Raw genomic sequence first — 17,910 nt, 5'->3', positions numbered from 1 at the left:
AGTTTCATTTAGTATGTTAATTTAATTGCATGAATATTCACTCTGTAAAACTTTTTACCTACTATTTTTTGCAACACTTTCCAAGACACTGTGGCTTTGCCAAAAAGTATATGTAGATCACTTATCATTCTTCTTTTTAAGTTTTAATAAAATCCCATATTTTAAATTGATTTCTCTTTGGGCCATCTTTCCATCACCACTTCTTCCTGAAACTGTAATTCAAATGCATGGTAGATTCTTATGATATTCCTCATTTAAAATCCCAAAGCAAACTTCTTTCCCTGCAACACCTCTTCTACCCTTAATTGTGTCACTATCCTATAGTAGGTCATCTCCTTTGAGACTCCAAACAATCTTAGAACTTCCTACCATGCTTAAAATAGTCTTTCCAAAAGACTTCCTACCATGCTTAGAACTTCCTATCATGCTTAAAATAGTCTTTCCAAAAGAGTAAAATTCTTAATAAATAAATAAATAAATTTATATATAATATATGTATATATATATTCAAACAGCTCTTAAAGGAAGCAAAGAAGTTGAGCATTATTCTCTCATTTTGATTTTTCTTTTCAATTTATGTGACAAGTGATAATATTTTTAGTGTGAGCTATAATTTCCACCGTAACAACTAGAAGTGCTGTCAGGCAATTCTAAAGACTTCAAGCACACCTGTCCTCTCTGGCAAGGTTACAGATACATTTAGGTTGAGGATTGGGAGCTTTAGGTATAACTCAACTCACATTAGGGGGGTTCTCATAGTACTTTTAGAGAGCCAACTCAAAAAAGAATAATATTTTTCTAACACTGTCAAGATTTGTACAACTTTTTTCTTTGAATTAGGGGAAAAGAGAAGTAGAATACTAGGAGAAAAAAATCTGTTCTTCAGGAGCTCAGGTTTGAATCCTTAAAAATTTTCAATTTTATAATTTAAAAACAGATTTTATTTAATCCACATTTACATATATGTATACATATGTTTTTAATTAAACACTGAGACATGCACAGAAAGAGAGAGAATACTGCAGCAATTTAAATCATATGTTTATTATTGCTTTTGCAAGTTGTTACTTTTGAAAAAATTCTAGTAGTCTGGCTGTGAACTTGTTGATTATTCATGAATATTTATTAAGTTCACACATTTGAGGAATTACCTTTAGGCTTTTCAGCCTATTCCATTTTTCTTTTAATTATAGGGTAGAAATGCTTACAAACATTTTCTGTCTTGACTGATGGACTCCATGTAAATGGTCTAGTTCCCTCACATTAATATGTAAAATATATTATCATCTCCTCTTACAACATCAACATTTCATGGATATTGAAAAGGGTATGGAATTGAGGGAAGACTTTATACTGAATTAAAAATGTTTTTGCATTATTTCTACTTTACTGCAACTAATTATTGAAGTTGTTCACTAACATTGCTTTTTACATGACCTAAGTTCTTGGGAAAGAGAAATTTTATTTAAGCTATGAGATGTGCAGTTTCGATGTAGCCAAAGAAAAAAATATGTAGGTATGAAGGTAGGTGTAAAACTCAAAAGTACTTTCTTGTAACCCTCTCTCCAGAGTAAAAGATATCTAAGTCTAAATTCTAGCTCATCTTCTTAATAAGTCTATTAGTGTGGAATTATTTTAAGTACAGCACAATTGATTAATGGAACATTCAGCATTGTCACTTATTTATCCAGATTCCTGTTTATTCAGAGCTCAGAGAACTCTGAATCTCTAATAATTTTAAAGATAATTAGCAAAGTGATTTGCACTTCCAGTCTGATAAGACATTGTTTCAGCTGATGATGTGATGTGCTGCAGTCCAGCTGCAGTGGGGGCTCTGACTCTGGTCTTGGGTGCTCGAGCAGTGAATAATGACATGAACTCAGGGCTGTGCCGGGCAGCAATGGCACAATTTATTTTCTGAAGAGAGTGTTTAAGCAGTGCAGACAAGCAGGAAGGAGCACATGGCAGTCCCTAGGTCTCCCTTGACCTCTGTACTGGGATTGGCTGTCATGCTGCTATGGCTATGAGCCCAAGTGTGGAACATCATGTTCTCAGAACTGGGTTTTCCTGGTCCCACACAGAGAGAGAACAGGGTTGTTCAGCAACTATCCTTTTGCACTGTTGCAATCTCTCTTAGGGCTGTTGCACAAAAGCTACAGGGACGCCGCTCCTTTCCAAGATGCTTTGGGGGTCCTCAGGGTTTCCCACAATGATGTGTATCCACAAATTCAAACAACAGTTCAGCAAACTGGTTAGAATACAGAACTGGAAAATGGACAGTGGTGTGCTGAAATCAGCTCTTGAAGTAATTAAGAATTAAGAATTAGACATTGCAAACTTAAAATTAGCTATTGGTAACATTAAATTAGCCATGATGGGAGCATTTACACTGTGGAAATTTAAAAACTCTATAAATCCATGTCTCCCCATCTTATACACAGACCTGGTTTACCAGAAACTACTGATGCAGATTAAATGTGAACTTTGACACTTAATGGTATGCTGCCTTTAGCAAATGATCTCTCTTACTGTCCTGCAGTTTCCTTGTTAAGAAAACACCTGTAGCTGGATACAATTGTATACAACTATACTCTTAGATATTTGGAAGATAGAGATGAGGAGGATCATTACTTAAAGCCAACTCTGTAAAAAGTTAGAAAGACCCAAACCAATAAACAAAAAGCTGTGTGTGGTGGTACATACTTGTCATCCTAGATACTCAAGAAGCATAAATGGGAGGATTGTAGTCCAGGCTGGCCCAGGTATAAACACAAAACTTTATTAAATGAAGAAAAACAAAAGCAAAAAGGGCTAGTAGTGTAGTTCAGGTGGTAGAGCAGCTGCCTCATAAGCATAAGGCCCTGGGTTCAAACCCCAGTACTACCAACAAGAAAAAAAAGAGAGAAAATGAAAGGGAAGGAAGAAAATTTATGTAATAAAGTTACTTTACGAATTAACTTATATAATCATCTAAATGAACAACTTTCCACATGTAGTGCATTTTTTGTCCCATTAACATGTGCCATTGACAATGAGTCTAAATATATAATAGAGAATAAACCCACTCAACTCAAGGCTCACTTACCATCAAGAGATACTGGTGTGCTTGTCCCCTCTCCCCAGTGGATGACATAGAAGAGCCAGTTCTGCCAGAGGTGCTTCCTTGATTAGATTGTTGCTCTGGAATTGGCTCATATAAGCTGTCCATAGAGCCCTCCTGCAAAACAGAGATAAGTACTAAGAGAAAAATAATTTTCCTTGACAAAGAACTTAATTTATCTACCTACCTTTATATAGTAGCCCATTTAAATTATGCTAGGGACAAGGATTAAGAATGTGTAATATACTAATTTTCAATAGCCAACACAACTGTAAGGAAAGACATTCTCACCAATTATAGAGTAAAATTTCAAAAAAGACTCTAAGTGTTGCCATGCACAAAACAAGGCAATTCCCCAGGAAGCATGATGGAGAGAACCAGCTCAAATTACTAAATAAAAGGCTCTTTGACCCAATCAATGACCTGTGTCATTATACCACTTACTTGTATAAGAAACACAATCTGCTGAACTTCAGCTTTCTCAGCTGTAACTCAGAAGTTTCATACACCTAACAGAAGAACTGTAAGAATGAAGTGAGTCCAAAATAATGCATAGCAAAAATATTTCACAAGCATAGCAAAGAAACTAATAATACCATTTGGAACATTTATATTGTAAATAATATTATTTATTTGTTTTTAACCTTTTGTGGAGTAATGAATTTTAAAATTCATGATTGGGATTTCAAACCATTGTGAAATATACTTGGGAAGCAAATTTAACTAAGTTGTGTTGGTTCCCCCTCCCCCTTTCAGGCAAAATTTGTTTAGCTCTGTGGTCGTGTGCAGTCTTACAAGAGATATCTATTTCATTCCAATATAGAAACTAATGTTGCTAATAATGGTGTCCTCAATAAGAGAATTTTTTTTATTATATGTTGTTGTATTAGGTGGGGTTACATTGTAGCACTTACAGGTTCTTACAATGTATCAAATGTATCCTGCTTGAACTCACCCCCTCCAGTGCTCTCTTTCTTTTTTGAAAGGACTTTTTAAATACAGTATTTTGCTGAAAATGTTCTCATCTTTTAAAATGTATTTTATTAACAAGCTAAAGTAAAGGTTGAATGCAATAACTACCCTTAGAACTTGCAGCCAATATGTGTTCAGTTTCTTATTGTGAATGCCCCTCTTCCAACCACATGGCAAACTGATGAGAAAAGTTATGAAGACCTAAATAAGACATGTGTGCTCTAAAGTACATTAATGTATCAGGAAACCCAAACTCTAACATAAGCACACTGTGAGTGAAACTAAAGATCTGGACAACCTAAAGCCCATTCAGAAACTTGAAGCATTGATCAGATGGACCTTAATCTTGTGGGGAAACATGCAATAAATTTTCCCCACATATTGTAAACTCTATGTTGAAATCCAAGGGTTATGGCATCACTTATCACTAAGAAAGGAGGTGGAAAAAAAAGCTTTCATCAGCCATGCTGGGTATCTTGCTTATAGGAAACTGTAGGCTAGAAAAAGCAAAAATTAAAAACACAGACAGAAAAATGGGACAAGAAACAAGCTGCCAATGGTTGAGTGCCTTGGTCAGTAATGCATCATGTATCAGCTTGGAGTGAGAATCTGGACCAGCAATGTAAACCCTGGTGTTAAACTGCAGACTGAGAGACACTTGCGATTTATGCCTTACAAGTTAATGGAGAAAGGTGAAGAATCCAGAAAGGGGAGGAAAGAAGGGAATGGGGAGAGAGGAAGGGAGAGAGAGATAGGAAAGAGAGAAAGAGAGAGGGACAGAAGGAAGGAGACAGAAGGAGGTCAAGGGGGAGAGAAGGAAGGACAGAAAAGGAGGGAAAGAAGGAAAGAAGAAAAAATGTCATTTAAAATTAGTCAAACTACAAGAAAAGATCAAATACTGAGAAAAAGAGCTACATGAACTGACAATCTGAAAATAAAAGAACATTCCAGATGAAATGAAAACCATAAAACAGATGGGAAAATGATATAAGAAAGAATATTTATTACTTTTACATAGTAAATGAAAGTGTAATATCTGATTGAAAATAACTTACAGTAAAAAATAAAACAGAAATGAGACAATTACAAAATCTTGAAAACAGTGTAATCACAAATTTATATTAATTTTCAAAAGATAGGATGAACTCAAAACCTCTCCTAAAAGAAAACTGAAAAATGTTGAAGCTTCAGCCAGGGTGTAGGATAAAAGTAAAATAGAAAGCCCATGGAACATTCAGGCAAAAGTATAGAGAGTATATTGAGAAATTACAAATAGAACTAATAGGATTTCTGGAAAAAAAGTGATGATTCTTGTCAATGTATGAAGAAAGTACACAAATATTATGTGACAGTTTCAATCTCCAATAAAATATCAACAAAATTAAATTTAATAGCATATATAAAATGTATCATGACCAATCGGTACTTAATATAGAAACATTTAAATATACATTAAAATACTTTTAAAAATAGTTTATCTCAATAAACTTTCTAAGATGCTTAGAAGAAAATTGGAGGGCAAAGTAGAGGGTAAAGGGATGAATATGACCAAAGTACTTCATATGCCTGTATGAAAATAGGATGACATAAAGTAAATTGTAAACAAAAAAGGGGATAAGAATAAAAAGAAAGTTAGAAATTTTTAACATCCATGAATTGAAAAAATGCAGGACTTCTTTATCTTGATCAGGGTTCTTTATCAAAATTCTCAATAAGACTCAACTAAAGGTAATTACACGAGTATTAAAAATTGGACTAGGTTGACTGCCATCATCTCATTCTTACTTGACAATGTTATAGAAGAGAGAAACAAATACATTATTTTCATAGAAAAATATAAACAGATTAAAGCTACCATAAAAATTTAAATTGAGCAAAGTTATTTATTTGTAATATCAATATCTAAACACCAACCATGTACCTATAAATCAGCAAAAACAAAGAATATTCATAATGGCACATAAATTCTTAGATCCTAGAAAAAAAAATTAACAAAAGATAGGTGAGGATTTTATTGAGAAAATTCTAAAATGGCACTAAAACCGTGAAAACATTAAATAAATTAATAGGTGGAGGCTATATAACATCTTAATAAAGTCAATTTCCCTTGAAAATGATGTAAAATTCAAATGCATTTTAATTAAAATCCTGTCCAAGATTTTTATACAATTTGATAAAGCAATCCTAAATTTATATAGAATAACAAAAACTTTTAAAAGTCAAAATTTGGAAGAAGAACAAGGAGGGTATATTCTTTTGAGTAAGGTACCACCTGATATTAGTTTTATCTTAATAGTTGTGCAACTGAACAAACAAAAGATAAGGGAAAGAGTGAGACTGATGAGGTAGGCTAGAGAATGCAAATAGACAGAGGCAGCCACAGCCCTTCAAGTCACTGAGAAATAGTGCAGGGATAATTGAGTGTAACCACCAAAGGTGACAGAGTCATGCTAAACTCAATAACTATGTGATGAACCCAACAAGAAAATCACCTTGCTTAAAATGAGCAAGCTTTTAAAAAGCCTCATCCAACATAAAACTCTAAGAAAGACTGTGGAGTCAGAGTTGCATATATAAAAGGGTATTCCTGCTTTCCATTTGAAAGATAGACCCTATTTCAAGTTTATGGATTCAAAATAATAGCAACCACCTCTAATGGATTATTTCTAGTATTCTTGGTTCACAATGGGTAGTTCATTAAGTTACTGCCTTTGTATTTCTCTTAAAACTCCATTTATTGAAAGAGTTACAATTTCCCTTATATTTAAATGAGAGAATAGTTTAATCTTTCATTCTTTCTCAGTGGCAATCCTTAAGTAATATCTGAGAAATTTAAAAGTCAACATATTTATATGTTTTCTGTAATCTTTCCTTCCACTAAATCAGTGTTTTTGTTCTCTTTTCTTACGTGCAAGGTCCCATATAGCTGCATTCCTACAGATACAGATAAAACATAGTTTACATTCCTGTTATAAGTTTAACTTACCCTTTCCACAGGTTGCCCTGGTTGACAACCTATTTACTAAATAATTTTTTCTTATTTACCCCACAAGAAGCAATGAGAAAAATCTACAATAGTTTTGATTGTTTTCCAGATACCTTGCACACAATTTCTTACCAAAGACATTTATTTTCATAACACATAAACTTTGGAATGTTTGAACCAAACAGTTCAGAATTAATGATAGTTAAGTCCAATTAAATGTTTCTCAGCAAATAACTTTTTAAGGACATCTTTAAAAGACAGGAAGAACTATGGTTGTATTGAGTCCATAAAGCCCAAACTTTGATGCAATCCTTTTTGAGAATGTGCTCCCTTCCCTACTTCACAGAGAAAGACAGTCATACTCATTATATGGTTATATGTCTTTAATGGTATGATTACAAATGTATGCCACACTATGTGGAACCATGTGATGTTATAGAAACATTAGCATTCTGATTATATTAGCATTCAAAATGATTTCAGAGCACAATCATCTTTGGTGCAACACTGCCTATTTCCATGGGAAGTATATTCATACAGCTTTTTCAGATCAACTAGAAAAGAATGCACAATTCCAACTTAAATCACCTGAAATGGGATTTCTCCAGTCACAATTTTTATGGCACAAAGCAAACTTGAAAGCTGGCAGTTATTTTGTAAATTGGACTATATAGGAAACTCAAACTCGATGAGTCAGCCTCCCACAACTCACAATTGCATTTTATTTTTCAAGATGCTCTAAGATTAAATTCCTTATCTTGGCTTAAAATGCCTCCTGTTTAGGTATTGCAACGTATGTCAGCACCATCTCCAGCACTTATGTAAATCTTATTTGCAATTTGGAAAGAAAACAAACATCCAATGTAGACCATTTTATTTTCCCAAATGAGAGGGATCTCCCATCGACATCTTGAAATACCAACAAAGAGGCATAATGCCCTGCTGTAAACACAGAAATGAAAAAATGATTTTTGAAATTCATTTTTAAGCATTGGCAGATGGTCACAATAGCAGGTTAGAATTATAAAGTATTTCCAGATCTATGACTACCTGATAACTTTCACTGATCCACTTCAGTCTAAAGAAAAAAATGTAATAATATAAAAAGGAATTTGAAAGATGCTTATACTCTTGAGTGAGCACATCTCCAAGACTGGCTTAATCTATTGTACCTTGCATTTACAATGCAGTGAAACTCAGAAAACTGCTTTTGTGGAAGTTTAACCAAGCCAACATTGAATGGAATTCATTACTCAAACAATAAAGAAAAAAATATTTGATTCCTGGGATGTCTTAAAGCAAAGCAAGTAACTCAAATTCAGCATATTTTGCCAAAAAAACCCTCATACAAATAATAAAAATTAAGAAAAGAAAATAGTTCCTCAAAAACAATGTTCACAGTATTTTAAAAAATTCATTTTTAAGATTTTATATATCTAGTAATTATTGTAGATAATGTATTTTTTAAGATGCTTATCTCTGAATAGAGCTGGTTCTAACACTTTCATGAATGCATTATTTCTGTTCTTTCTGATGCGATTTCCTCTATAAAACACTAAATGTATTAAGGGCAACACATAGAAAGCTTTGGATAAACCTTAATTTTATTTGCTTTATTTGGCACAATAATATAAAAATAAGAACCAAATGGTGCCTTTAAGGAACTTACCAAAGAAAAGCAGAAAAGATTCATTTTTCTCACCTCCAGTCCCTTGCTACTGTGCTTTAAAGAATATGACTGTCCCGGGCAGGACTGTCTTCACAGCTGTTTGGACAGTTCTCATGAGAGATTACTGCAAAATATAATCCCTGACATAATCCGGGGGATTCACAGACCATTATTAAATGAGATAGGTCTTTATTGGACAAACAATTTCCTAAATTAATGAAAAACCCTGACTAATAAAATGAGAGAATGATGCTTACAAAATCTGTGTAAACAGACTTCAAAGGTGACAATGATATTCCTAAAACCTGGATGTCAAAGCAGTGTAAATAGTCATATAACTAACTATATTTTAAAAAAATCAAGTACACCCAGGAGAAAATATTGTTCTTCAATGTGAAAGTGAGTAAAGGTGGAAGATCAAGGCTCATTCCCATTTCCTCGGCATTTTCCATCCATCTTTTCTCTTATATCAATTAAAAGAGGAAAGTTTGATCCTTTGCATGACAAGATACAGAGCAAGGCACATTTTTTTTACATAACATGAAAGTTACCATTTTCATCATTTAAGTGTACAGTATATCACCATGTCGTGCCACCACCACCATCATTCTTCTCCAGAACACATTCATCTTCCCTATCTGAAACTCTGACAACTAAACACTAACTTCTCATTCCTCCCTCCCCCAGCTCCTGGAAACCTCCATTCTACTTTCTTTTTTTTTTTTTTTTTTTATTGAGAGGTTTAAAGATACAGCCTGTTAATATGTGCCAGTTTTTTTTTTCATTTTTCTTTTATTATTCATGTGTGCATAAAAGGCTTGGTTCATTTCTCCCCCCTGCCCCCACCCCCTCCCTTACCACCCACTCCGCCCCCTCCCGCTCCCCCCACCTCGATACCCAGCAGAAACTATTTTGCCCTTATCTCTAATTTTGTTGTAGAGAGAGTATAAGCAATAATAGGAAGGAACAAGGGGTTTTGCTGGTTGAGATAAAGATAGCTATACAGGGCATTGACTCACATTGACTTTCCTGTGCGTGGGTGTTACCCTCTAGGTTAATTCTTTTTGATCTAACCTTTTCTCTAGTACCTGTTCCCCTTTTCCTATTGGCCTCAGTTGCTTTAAGGTATCTGCTTTAGTTTCTCTGCATTAAGGGCAACAAATGCTAGCTAGTTTTTTAGGTGTCTTACCTATCTACTTTCTGTCTTTATATATTTGAGTCCTACATGTACGTAATATAAATGGAATCTTGTAATATTTGTCCTTCTGACTACCTTATTTCACTTGACATAATGGTTTCAAGATGCATCTAGATTGTACAGTGTGTCAGCGTTTTCTTCATTTTTAAGACTGAATAATATTGCATTTTTTATTTATAATATATTTTGTTTATTCATTCACCTATTGATGGGCACAAAGGTTGCATATACATTTTGGCTATTGTGATGAATGCTGCTAGGAACATAGGTGTATAAATACCTATTCAAGTCTCTGGTTTCAATTCTTTTGGGGTATATATATCTAGATGTAGAATTGTTGGATCATATAGTAATTTTCTCTTAATGAGGACCCATTATACCATTACACATTCCCAACAACAATGTATATGGATTCTAATTTCTCTACATCTTAACAAACGTGTTTTACTCTCTGTCTGGTTCTTTTTTAAATTTTTCATAGCCATCCTAATGGAGGTAGCATAGTATCTTGTGGTTTTGATTTGCATTTGTTTCGTAGCTGGTGATGTAGTGTTTATTGGTCATTTGCATATCTTTGTTGAAAAAAATGTCTTCAAGTCCTAACTCATTTTAATGCATTCTTAGTTACATTGTTATTGACTCATAAGAATTATATATTATCAACCTCTTCTCAGATAAATGATTTATTAATATTTTCTCCCATTCTGTGAGTTGCCTTTTCATTGTGATAACAGTGCTCTTGGGTAAATTAGAGGTTTTTATTCATCTACTTTATCTATTTTTTCTTTTGTAGCCCATGCTTTTGATGTTATATTCAAGAAATCACTACCAAATCCAAAATCATGGAGAGTTTCTCATATTTTTCTTTCTAAGAATTTTACAATTTTATCTCTCATGTTTAGACTTTTATCTATTTTGAGTTAATTTTCATACTGCGAGTTAAGGGTATAAATTCATTATTTTGCTTGTACAGATACCATTTGTGGAAAAGACAATTCTTTCACCAATGAGTAGTCTACATACCCTTGTTGAAAATCATTTCAGCATGTGTCTGAATGTTTGTTACTGGACTACCTATACTAACCTATTGGTCTCTGTGTATTTATGAATGTGCCATACTGTTTTAATTGCAGTAGTTTTGTAGTAAATTGAAAACATAAATCCTTTTTGCATGTTGTGTTAGTCTATCATTACAAAAACTTGAAAACTTCTTCCTGTTAAGATGTAAAAAACTGTGGCTCAGAAAAATAAGTAATCTTCCCAAGTCTGAAAACTAGAAAATTGTGGATTCTTCTTAGATTTTTTTGTGGGATTTCTGTTATTGTTGTAGGTTTTGGTTTATTTGGGTTTTAGGGGTTTTTTTTGGTTGGTTGGATTTTATTTTGTTTTGTTTTTTGAGCCAGGTCTCCCTGTATAGCCCAAGGTGACATTCTCTTGGCTCAACCTCCCGAGTACTGTGATTACAGGCATGAAAGCCATTTAATATCCATTTTGCTCTTTTATTGTTAACATGCTTGAAGTCGATTTTCAAATATGTTAATATGTTATTAAATATGGTGCTTCTTGGTATTCAAGGGGGATTTGTTCCAGGACTCCTCAAGGATACAAAAATCCATGGACACTGAAGTCTTTTATTTAAATTGCACAGTATTTGCATGTAAGCTATATGCATCTTCCTGCATACTTTACATCATATCTAGGTTATTTATAATACCTAATATAATGCAAATGTTATGCAAATAGTGTCATGATGTATTTAGAGAATGACAAGAAAAAAAATCATGTTCAGTACAAATGTGGTTTTTTTTCTTTTTACAATACTTTCCATAGTTGGTTGAATCCATATGGAACCTATGACTGACTGTATGTGGAATGATTCTTCTAAGCTACCTTGCATATGCATTTCTTCATCTCCTATTATGTATTTGTTGTGAAAACACTTAAAATCTAAAACAAATTGTCAATTTTCAATTATACAATACACCGTTAACTGTACTTACCATAATGTACAATATAACTCCTGAAATTATTCCTCCTAAGTGAAATTTTGTATCCTTTGATTAGCAGCTCCCAAGTCACCCCTTCCCCTCTCCCCACAGGCCACTGATAGCCACCATTCTCTTCTTTTACTTCTACAAATTCAACTTACTAAATGTTTCACATATAGGTGACGTTATGTGTCTTTCTGTGCTGGCTTTTTTCTCTTAGCATAATGTCCTCCAGGATCATTCACATTGTTTCAAATAACAAGATTTCCTTCTTTTAAAGGATATATAGTATTTCTTTGTGTATATATGCCAAATTTTCCAGTCCACTACTAGGTATATCCAAAGGAAATTAAATCAGCATGTTGAAGAAACAGTTACACTATTATGTTCATTGCAGTATTATTCAAACAGACACAGCATGAAAGTAACTTAAATGCTCATACAAGGATGAAAGGACAATGTATACTAAATTTAGATCTTACAAGCTAGTTCCTTCTTCAGCTAGTCCTGGGCTTATTTTCCCTTAAATAACATTTATTTTGAATTCCTTTTGAAAGGGCATCTATAGTTGCCCCTTTCCTTGAATTAGTAACTCCTAAAAACTTACATGCGTAACTTCTGATTTAGAATGGTATCAGTTAAGAATGGTTTAAGTTACTATGTGATATATTATGTTTCTTTGTGTATGTTGAAACTTTTATGCATTCACGAATGCAATGAAACCAACTTGATCATAGTGTATTATCTTGTCAGTATACCATTATATTAAGTTGGCAATATTTTGTTATGTGATTTTCATGTATGTTCATAAAGGAAAATGGTGTATAGTTTCCTTCTTCATTTGTCTTTCTACAGTTTTTTGTACAATGTACGTAACACTGGCTTTATAGGATGAGTTTGGAAGCAATGCTTCCCTTTCTGTGTTAGGGAATGTTTTTAGGAGTTTTAGTATTAGTTCTAGTTTAAATTTCTATTAGAATTCAGCAGTGAAATCTATATGATTATGAGGTTTTGGTTGTAGGTGTTGTTTTGAGGAAACTATTACTGCTTTAATCTTATTTGTTATTAATATGTTTAGGTTTTCGTATCTTCTTGGATCATTTTATGTTGAGCATGTGTCTAGAAAATTACTCGTCTCTCCTAGATTTTCCAATTTATTATGAAATAAGTTTTAAAAATATTCCAAAAAGATTTTGTGTACTTCAGTTGTATATGTGATAATTCACCATTTTTCATCCTTCTTTTTTTTAACTTCAGTCCTCTCTCCCTTTTTGAATATTTTAGCTAATGGTTTGTCAATCTTGCATTTCAAAGAACCAAATATTTATTTCACTGCTCCTTTGCATTATTCTTTGGTTTTCTATTTCATTAATTATTTTCATTATTTTTTATTAGGCTATATTTGTTGTATAGGGTTGACTCATTATTACAATTTTAAATAGGCTTATATTGGACATTGGTTAGATCACCCCCACTATCTCTCTCCCTCACCCCACTCTCTGCTCCACTTAAAGCAATTGCAAGAGGTTTCTTTGTTCTGTTTCGTATAAGTATATGAATTCTATCCACCATATACCCTCACCTTAATCTCCTTTATTCACCGTCCTATCTCCCACAAGTACCCACACACACAATGTACCTATTTTACAGCCCTGTCTTTCATTATTAATATTTAAGTCAATGTTCCAAGGAGTTTCTCAAAATGTCCCTGTTCTGAGTCTACTCTACTTTGGTCCATTCAACACCTTCCATTGCTCTTCTTTACCCTTTTACCTTCCACCCCCATTTATCAATAGCTGTCAATACATATCCTTTTATACTCCACCTACACAGATATCTTATTTTACTATATTGTTGATGTGCTATCACTCTCTTTCCTTTCCTTCCTTCCCCTAGTTCCATAGAATAGTTCCACTATTACAAATATGATCTTCATAAGAGTTTGTTTATGATCATGTTTGCTTTTGTGTGTATGTTTATTTCTTGGATCTATCTTCCATGTATGAGAGAAAACATGTGGCCTTTGTCCTTCTGAGACTGGCTTACTTTTCTTAACATGATGTATTAATTTTTTCCATTAAATTTGTGTTAGGAAAAAAAAAGAATGGTTTAAGTTGCAAGAAACAATCTACATGACTGAGAGAATTTACTCAGGAAGGGGATTACTTTCATATAAGATTGGATGTATGGACGGACAACTGGGCATTGATGCAGAGGGTCAGTGAAATCAGAGTCATGATCACTGCTACACTTGCTTTGCCCTTTCTTTCATGGTTTGAAGATGGCTGCAAAAGCTGAAAGCATTAAGTCCTCACATAGACTCTTTTATACACTAGAAACAGACACCATATGCACCAGTGTCTTAAATGCTTATGGTTGGCTGATCTCCCATTATATCTCCCCAAAGTCTCAGCACCCCTGTAAGTTCCCCTATTTCTATATTTTCTTACATTGGTAATTTTAAGCAGAATCACGTAAGGAATATTTGAGATGTAATGTTAAAATTTAATCCAAAAGCAAAAGTAGGTGAGGCTAGAACTTTGAGTCCTTTTATAATTCTTCTCTTTTAGAAGCTATAATATATTTCAAACCATGATATTTTAAAGAATGATTCTGAGAACCATCATATTGCCATCACTTATATTCAACAACATCAAGATATTGCACCAGTTACTGTACCTGTCCTTTTTTTATCCTAATCATTTTTCTTTCTAGCTAAAAGTATTTTAAAGCAACCCCCAAATGTGTTATTTCACTCCCACATAATTCATTTATATCTCTAAAACTTTTTGACATTTTTCTTGGATAATCATAGTGCCATTACTAAACCTAAAAATTATTTCCCTAATAACTCCTAATACCCTCCTGTCTCACTCCCCTCAGCAAAAGACAGGGTCTACTTCTTCTATCATTTGAATGTGGGTTGAGACTATGACAAAAATGGTAAGTTGAATATGACATAAATATTATTGAGCAGAGCCTGGCTTTTTTCTTCATGCATTTCTCTGATTATTCCCTATTTTATTAAGGGATTATAAACAAACAAAAATTGCATAAATTTATTATGTGGAATGTAATGTTCTGATTTAGGTATGTGGTATGGAAACATCAAGCTAATTGACATATCAATCACCACACACACTTATTTTTGCCTGTAGTAGAACAGTTAAGGTGTAATCTCAGTAATTTTTAAATATGCAATATAATTATTTTACTGCTGTACAATAGGTCTCCAGAACCTACTGCAAAGTGTCAGTTTAAACTAGCTTTTAAGAAGACTGCCAGTTTCTGTTTCCTTCTCCTTGGAACTTACTGTCCTGTTGTGAAGAAGCCCAGACAGGATATAGACCCACAAAAAGGAAATCTAAGGGGTTCTGTGACAGCCCCAGCCGGTCTCCAAGCTAACAATAAGCATCCTTGTCAGAGAGGCCACCTTGAAACTAAAATCTCAAACTCCAGATGAGCCACCCTAAGGAATGGCACCGTAAGCTGCCCCTTTCATGCCTGACTAAAATTCAAAATTGTGAAAAAAATATTATTGTTTGAATCCACTAAATTTTGTAAAGTAGAACTATTTTTCATCATCTAGTTCTATGGTTAACCTAAAATACAGTTTATAGAGGAAAGAAAAGTGACAATTTCCAGCATAAGGAATTAGTGCTCTAGTTCTTTGTTCAATGCTATCCAATAAGCTGTTAACTGCTTTTCTCTTCCATCTTCCCTGCTCCATTATGAGTTTATTGGCTTCTACGTGTACAATGTACTTTGATTGATACTTCCATATTCTCCTTCATGCTCAATTTTTTCCCTAACTTTGACCATTGAGAGACTACCTTTCAGTGAGTGTCTTCCTATTCTTTTGAACCTACTTGTCGTGGTCTGAGTTTCTTGAATTCTTATACAATACAATATCCCAGGCTCATTCTATACGTTTTCTTCTTTAGATCTAGAGTAAGCCATCCATACAAGGAAATTTAAACTATTTTAATAGCTTCTGAAAAGCCAAATCTATATGCCATGATATTTTTCTGTACTTTTGTTTTCTTTCTGATTCTCACATCCCAGGTCAATTCCATGTATGTGAAACATAACAGAGCATATGTCCTGACAATAAAGTAAATACGGAAAAATGAAAATTAAGGCAAGATCTTTAGTCAGCTTAAAATCCTTGTAATTCTTTCTTTATGTGCATTATTGTCATTAGGGAGAAGGTGACTATTGGGAGAATCTAAAAATAATATGGAGTTTCTAATTTTATTAATCCTTGTAAAATTTTATTTCTCTGTAGTTATTTAAAACTTGAAATTTTCCTGACTCATGACTGATAGAAACAACAAAATATCCAAAGATACTTTTGGAAAAACATATGTAACTTGTTTTAAAATTTTCCAGGATAATCATTCTCCCAAACTACTGATTATTTAAAGAGAAGAGTATATTCTTGCAGCTACAACAAGTGTCTTATTACGTCCCCCAACAACCGTCTCTTTTCTTATGTTAAAAATTAACTATCATGTATGTATTTCCTTTATAGGCAGAATTCCTACACCATGTAAAATGATAATTACTTTGTATTTCAGGAAATATTTGCAAGATATTGTAAAAAGGCACAAGCTTTGGATCTAGGCAGTCTGGTATGAAGTACTTACTGTGACTTCTTTGACAAGTCACTTAATTTCTTTGAATGTAAATTTCCACTTCTATAAACAGATGATGATAGAATTGATCTTAAAATCTTTTTATATGGATTGACATCAATGCACTTAAAGTAGGTTCCAGGAAAAAACTCAGCAAACCATTATTATGAATTAGTTTAGTGACCTCTTCCCATTAAAGAATATACCAAGAGTAGTCACTAAATTATGCTGTCTTACTCAAAGGGAGGGAAGATGTCATACAAAAGTGCATCAGAACAATACCCACAAAAATCTGGATTGAATACCTAGCACTAGATCTAAAAAAATTCTATAGCAAACTTTCCAAACTCAGTTTGAACTTCTCCATCTATAAAAAGAGATATAGTCAGTCTCAACATTTTCCATATAAAAGCAAAAAAGGGGAGTAAGATGAATCAAGACCCCACCATTCACCTTAAATTCCAAGGAGATGATGATTTATCGACACATGCATAGTCATTCCTGGCATGTAACTGCACACTGGTTGGGAAGACCTGGCCTAAAATCCCCCTAGTTTTATAATACTGGCAATGGAAATTTCAGACAGGAAATGGCAACATTAAAGTGGGGAACAGGGAAAAATCTTTCAAGCTAGATAGAAGTAAATCTTACAGGCTACTGCATGAATTATAGCACTGACTAATCTGAGACCATATCCCAAGATGGCAATCCTAAAGGTAGAATGAAATAAAATAAGTCATATAGTCCTTTTCATTGCAAAAGAATAAGACTTAGTTTAATAAGTAATAATTTATCATTCCAAGTTTAATGTTAAAATTTCATACATGAACAGATATAAAGTTATGATTTTCAAAGAAGCATAAATAGTGAGCACAAAAATAGCTAACATTTTGGAAGTAATTCACAGAAAGGGCTACCATTTATCAATTTGCCTGTTATCCAAGGCAGAATTTTATCCACAGTTCTGAGCATCCAATATCAAAAGAAGAGGGAGGGATGAAGAGACAGACAGACACAGAGATTCAGTGGTACAGACACTTTAATAGTATGTGCATTTTTTTGTGAGAAGCAGTAAACTATCTTCTTAAGAAACAGGTTTTGAATGAAAGCCATGTTTATTGGACCAAAGTTTACAGAAGTATGTTGTTTTTTTTTTTTTTTTTCATTTTTCTTTTATTATTCATATGTGCATACAAGGCTTGGTTTATTTCTCCCCCCTGCCCCCACCCCCTCCCTTACCACCCACTCCACCCCCTCCCGCTCGCCCCCCCTCAATACCCAGCAGAAACTATTTTCCCCTTATCTCTAATTTTGTTGTAGAGACAGTATAAGCAATAATAGGAAGGAACAAGGGGTTTTG

General features: G+C 33.6%; 1 protein-coding gene and 1 non-coding gene across 2 annotated transcripts in view; one reads left to right on the top strand and one right to left on the bottom strand.

Annotated features, from left to right (window-relative positions):
• Samsn1 (SAM domain, SH3 domain and nuclear localization signals 1) overlaps positions 1-8,751 on the bottom strand; it is a 141,955-nt gene extending 133,204 nt beyond the window's left edge. Inside the window, 2 exon segments of the mRNA XM_074072884.1 lie at positions 3,086-3,217; positions 8,728-8,751. Of these exon segments, the coding sequence (XP_073928985.1) occupies positions 3,086-3,217; positions 8,728-8,751 (156 nt within the window).
• Positions 2,814-2,886, top strand: Trnam-cau (transfer RNA methionine (anticodon CAU)). The gene has a single exon. It is a non-coding gene; the product is annotated as a tRNA-Met (tRNA).
• Positions 8,752-17,910: the final 9,159 nt, after the last annotated feature.

The sequence above is a fragment of the Castor canadensis genome, chromosome 5 (assembly GCF_047511655.1).
Source record: "Castor canadensis chromosome 5, mCasCan1.hap1v2, whole genome shotgun sequence".
In the NCBI taxonomy this organism is placed as follows: Eukaryota; Metazoa; Chordata; class Mammalia; order Rodentia; family Castoridae; genus Castor; species Castor canadensis.
This window is presented reverse-complemented; position numbering and strand designations above follow the sequence as displayed.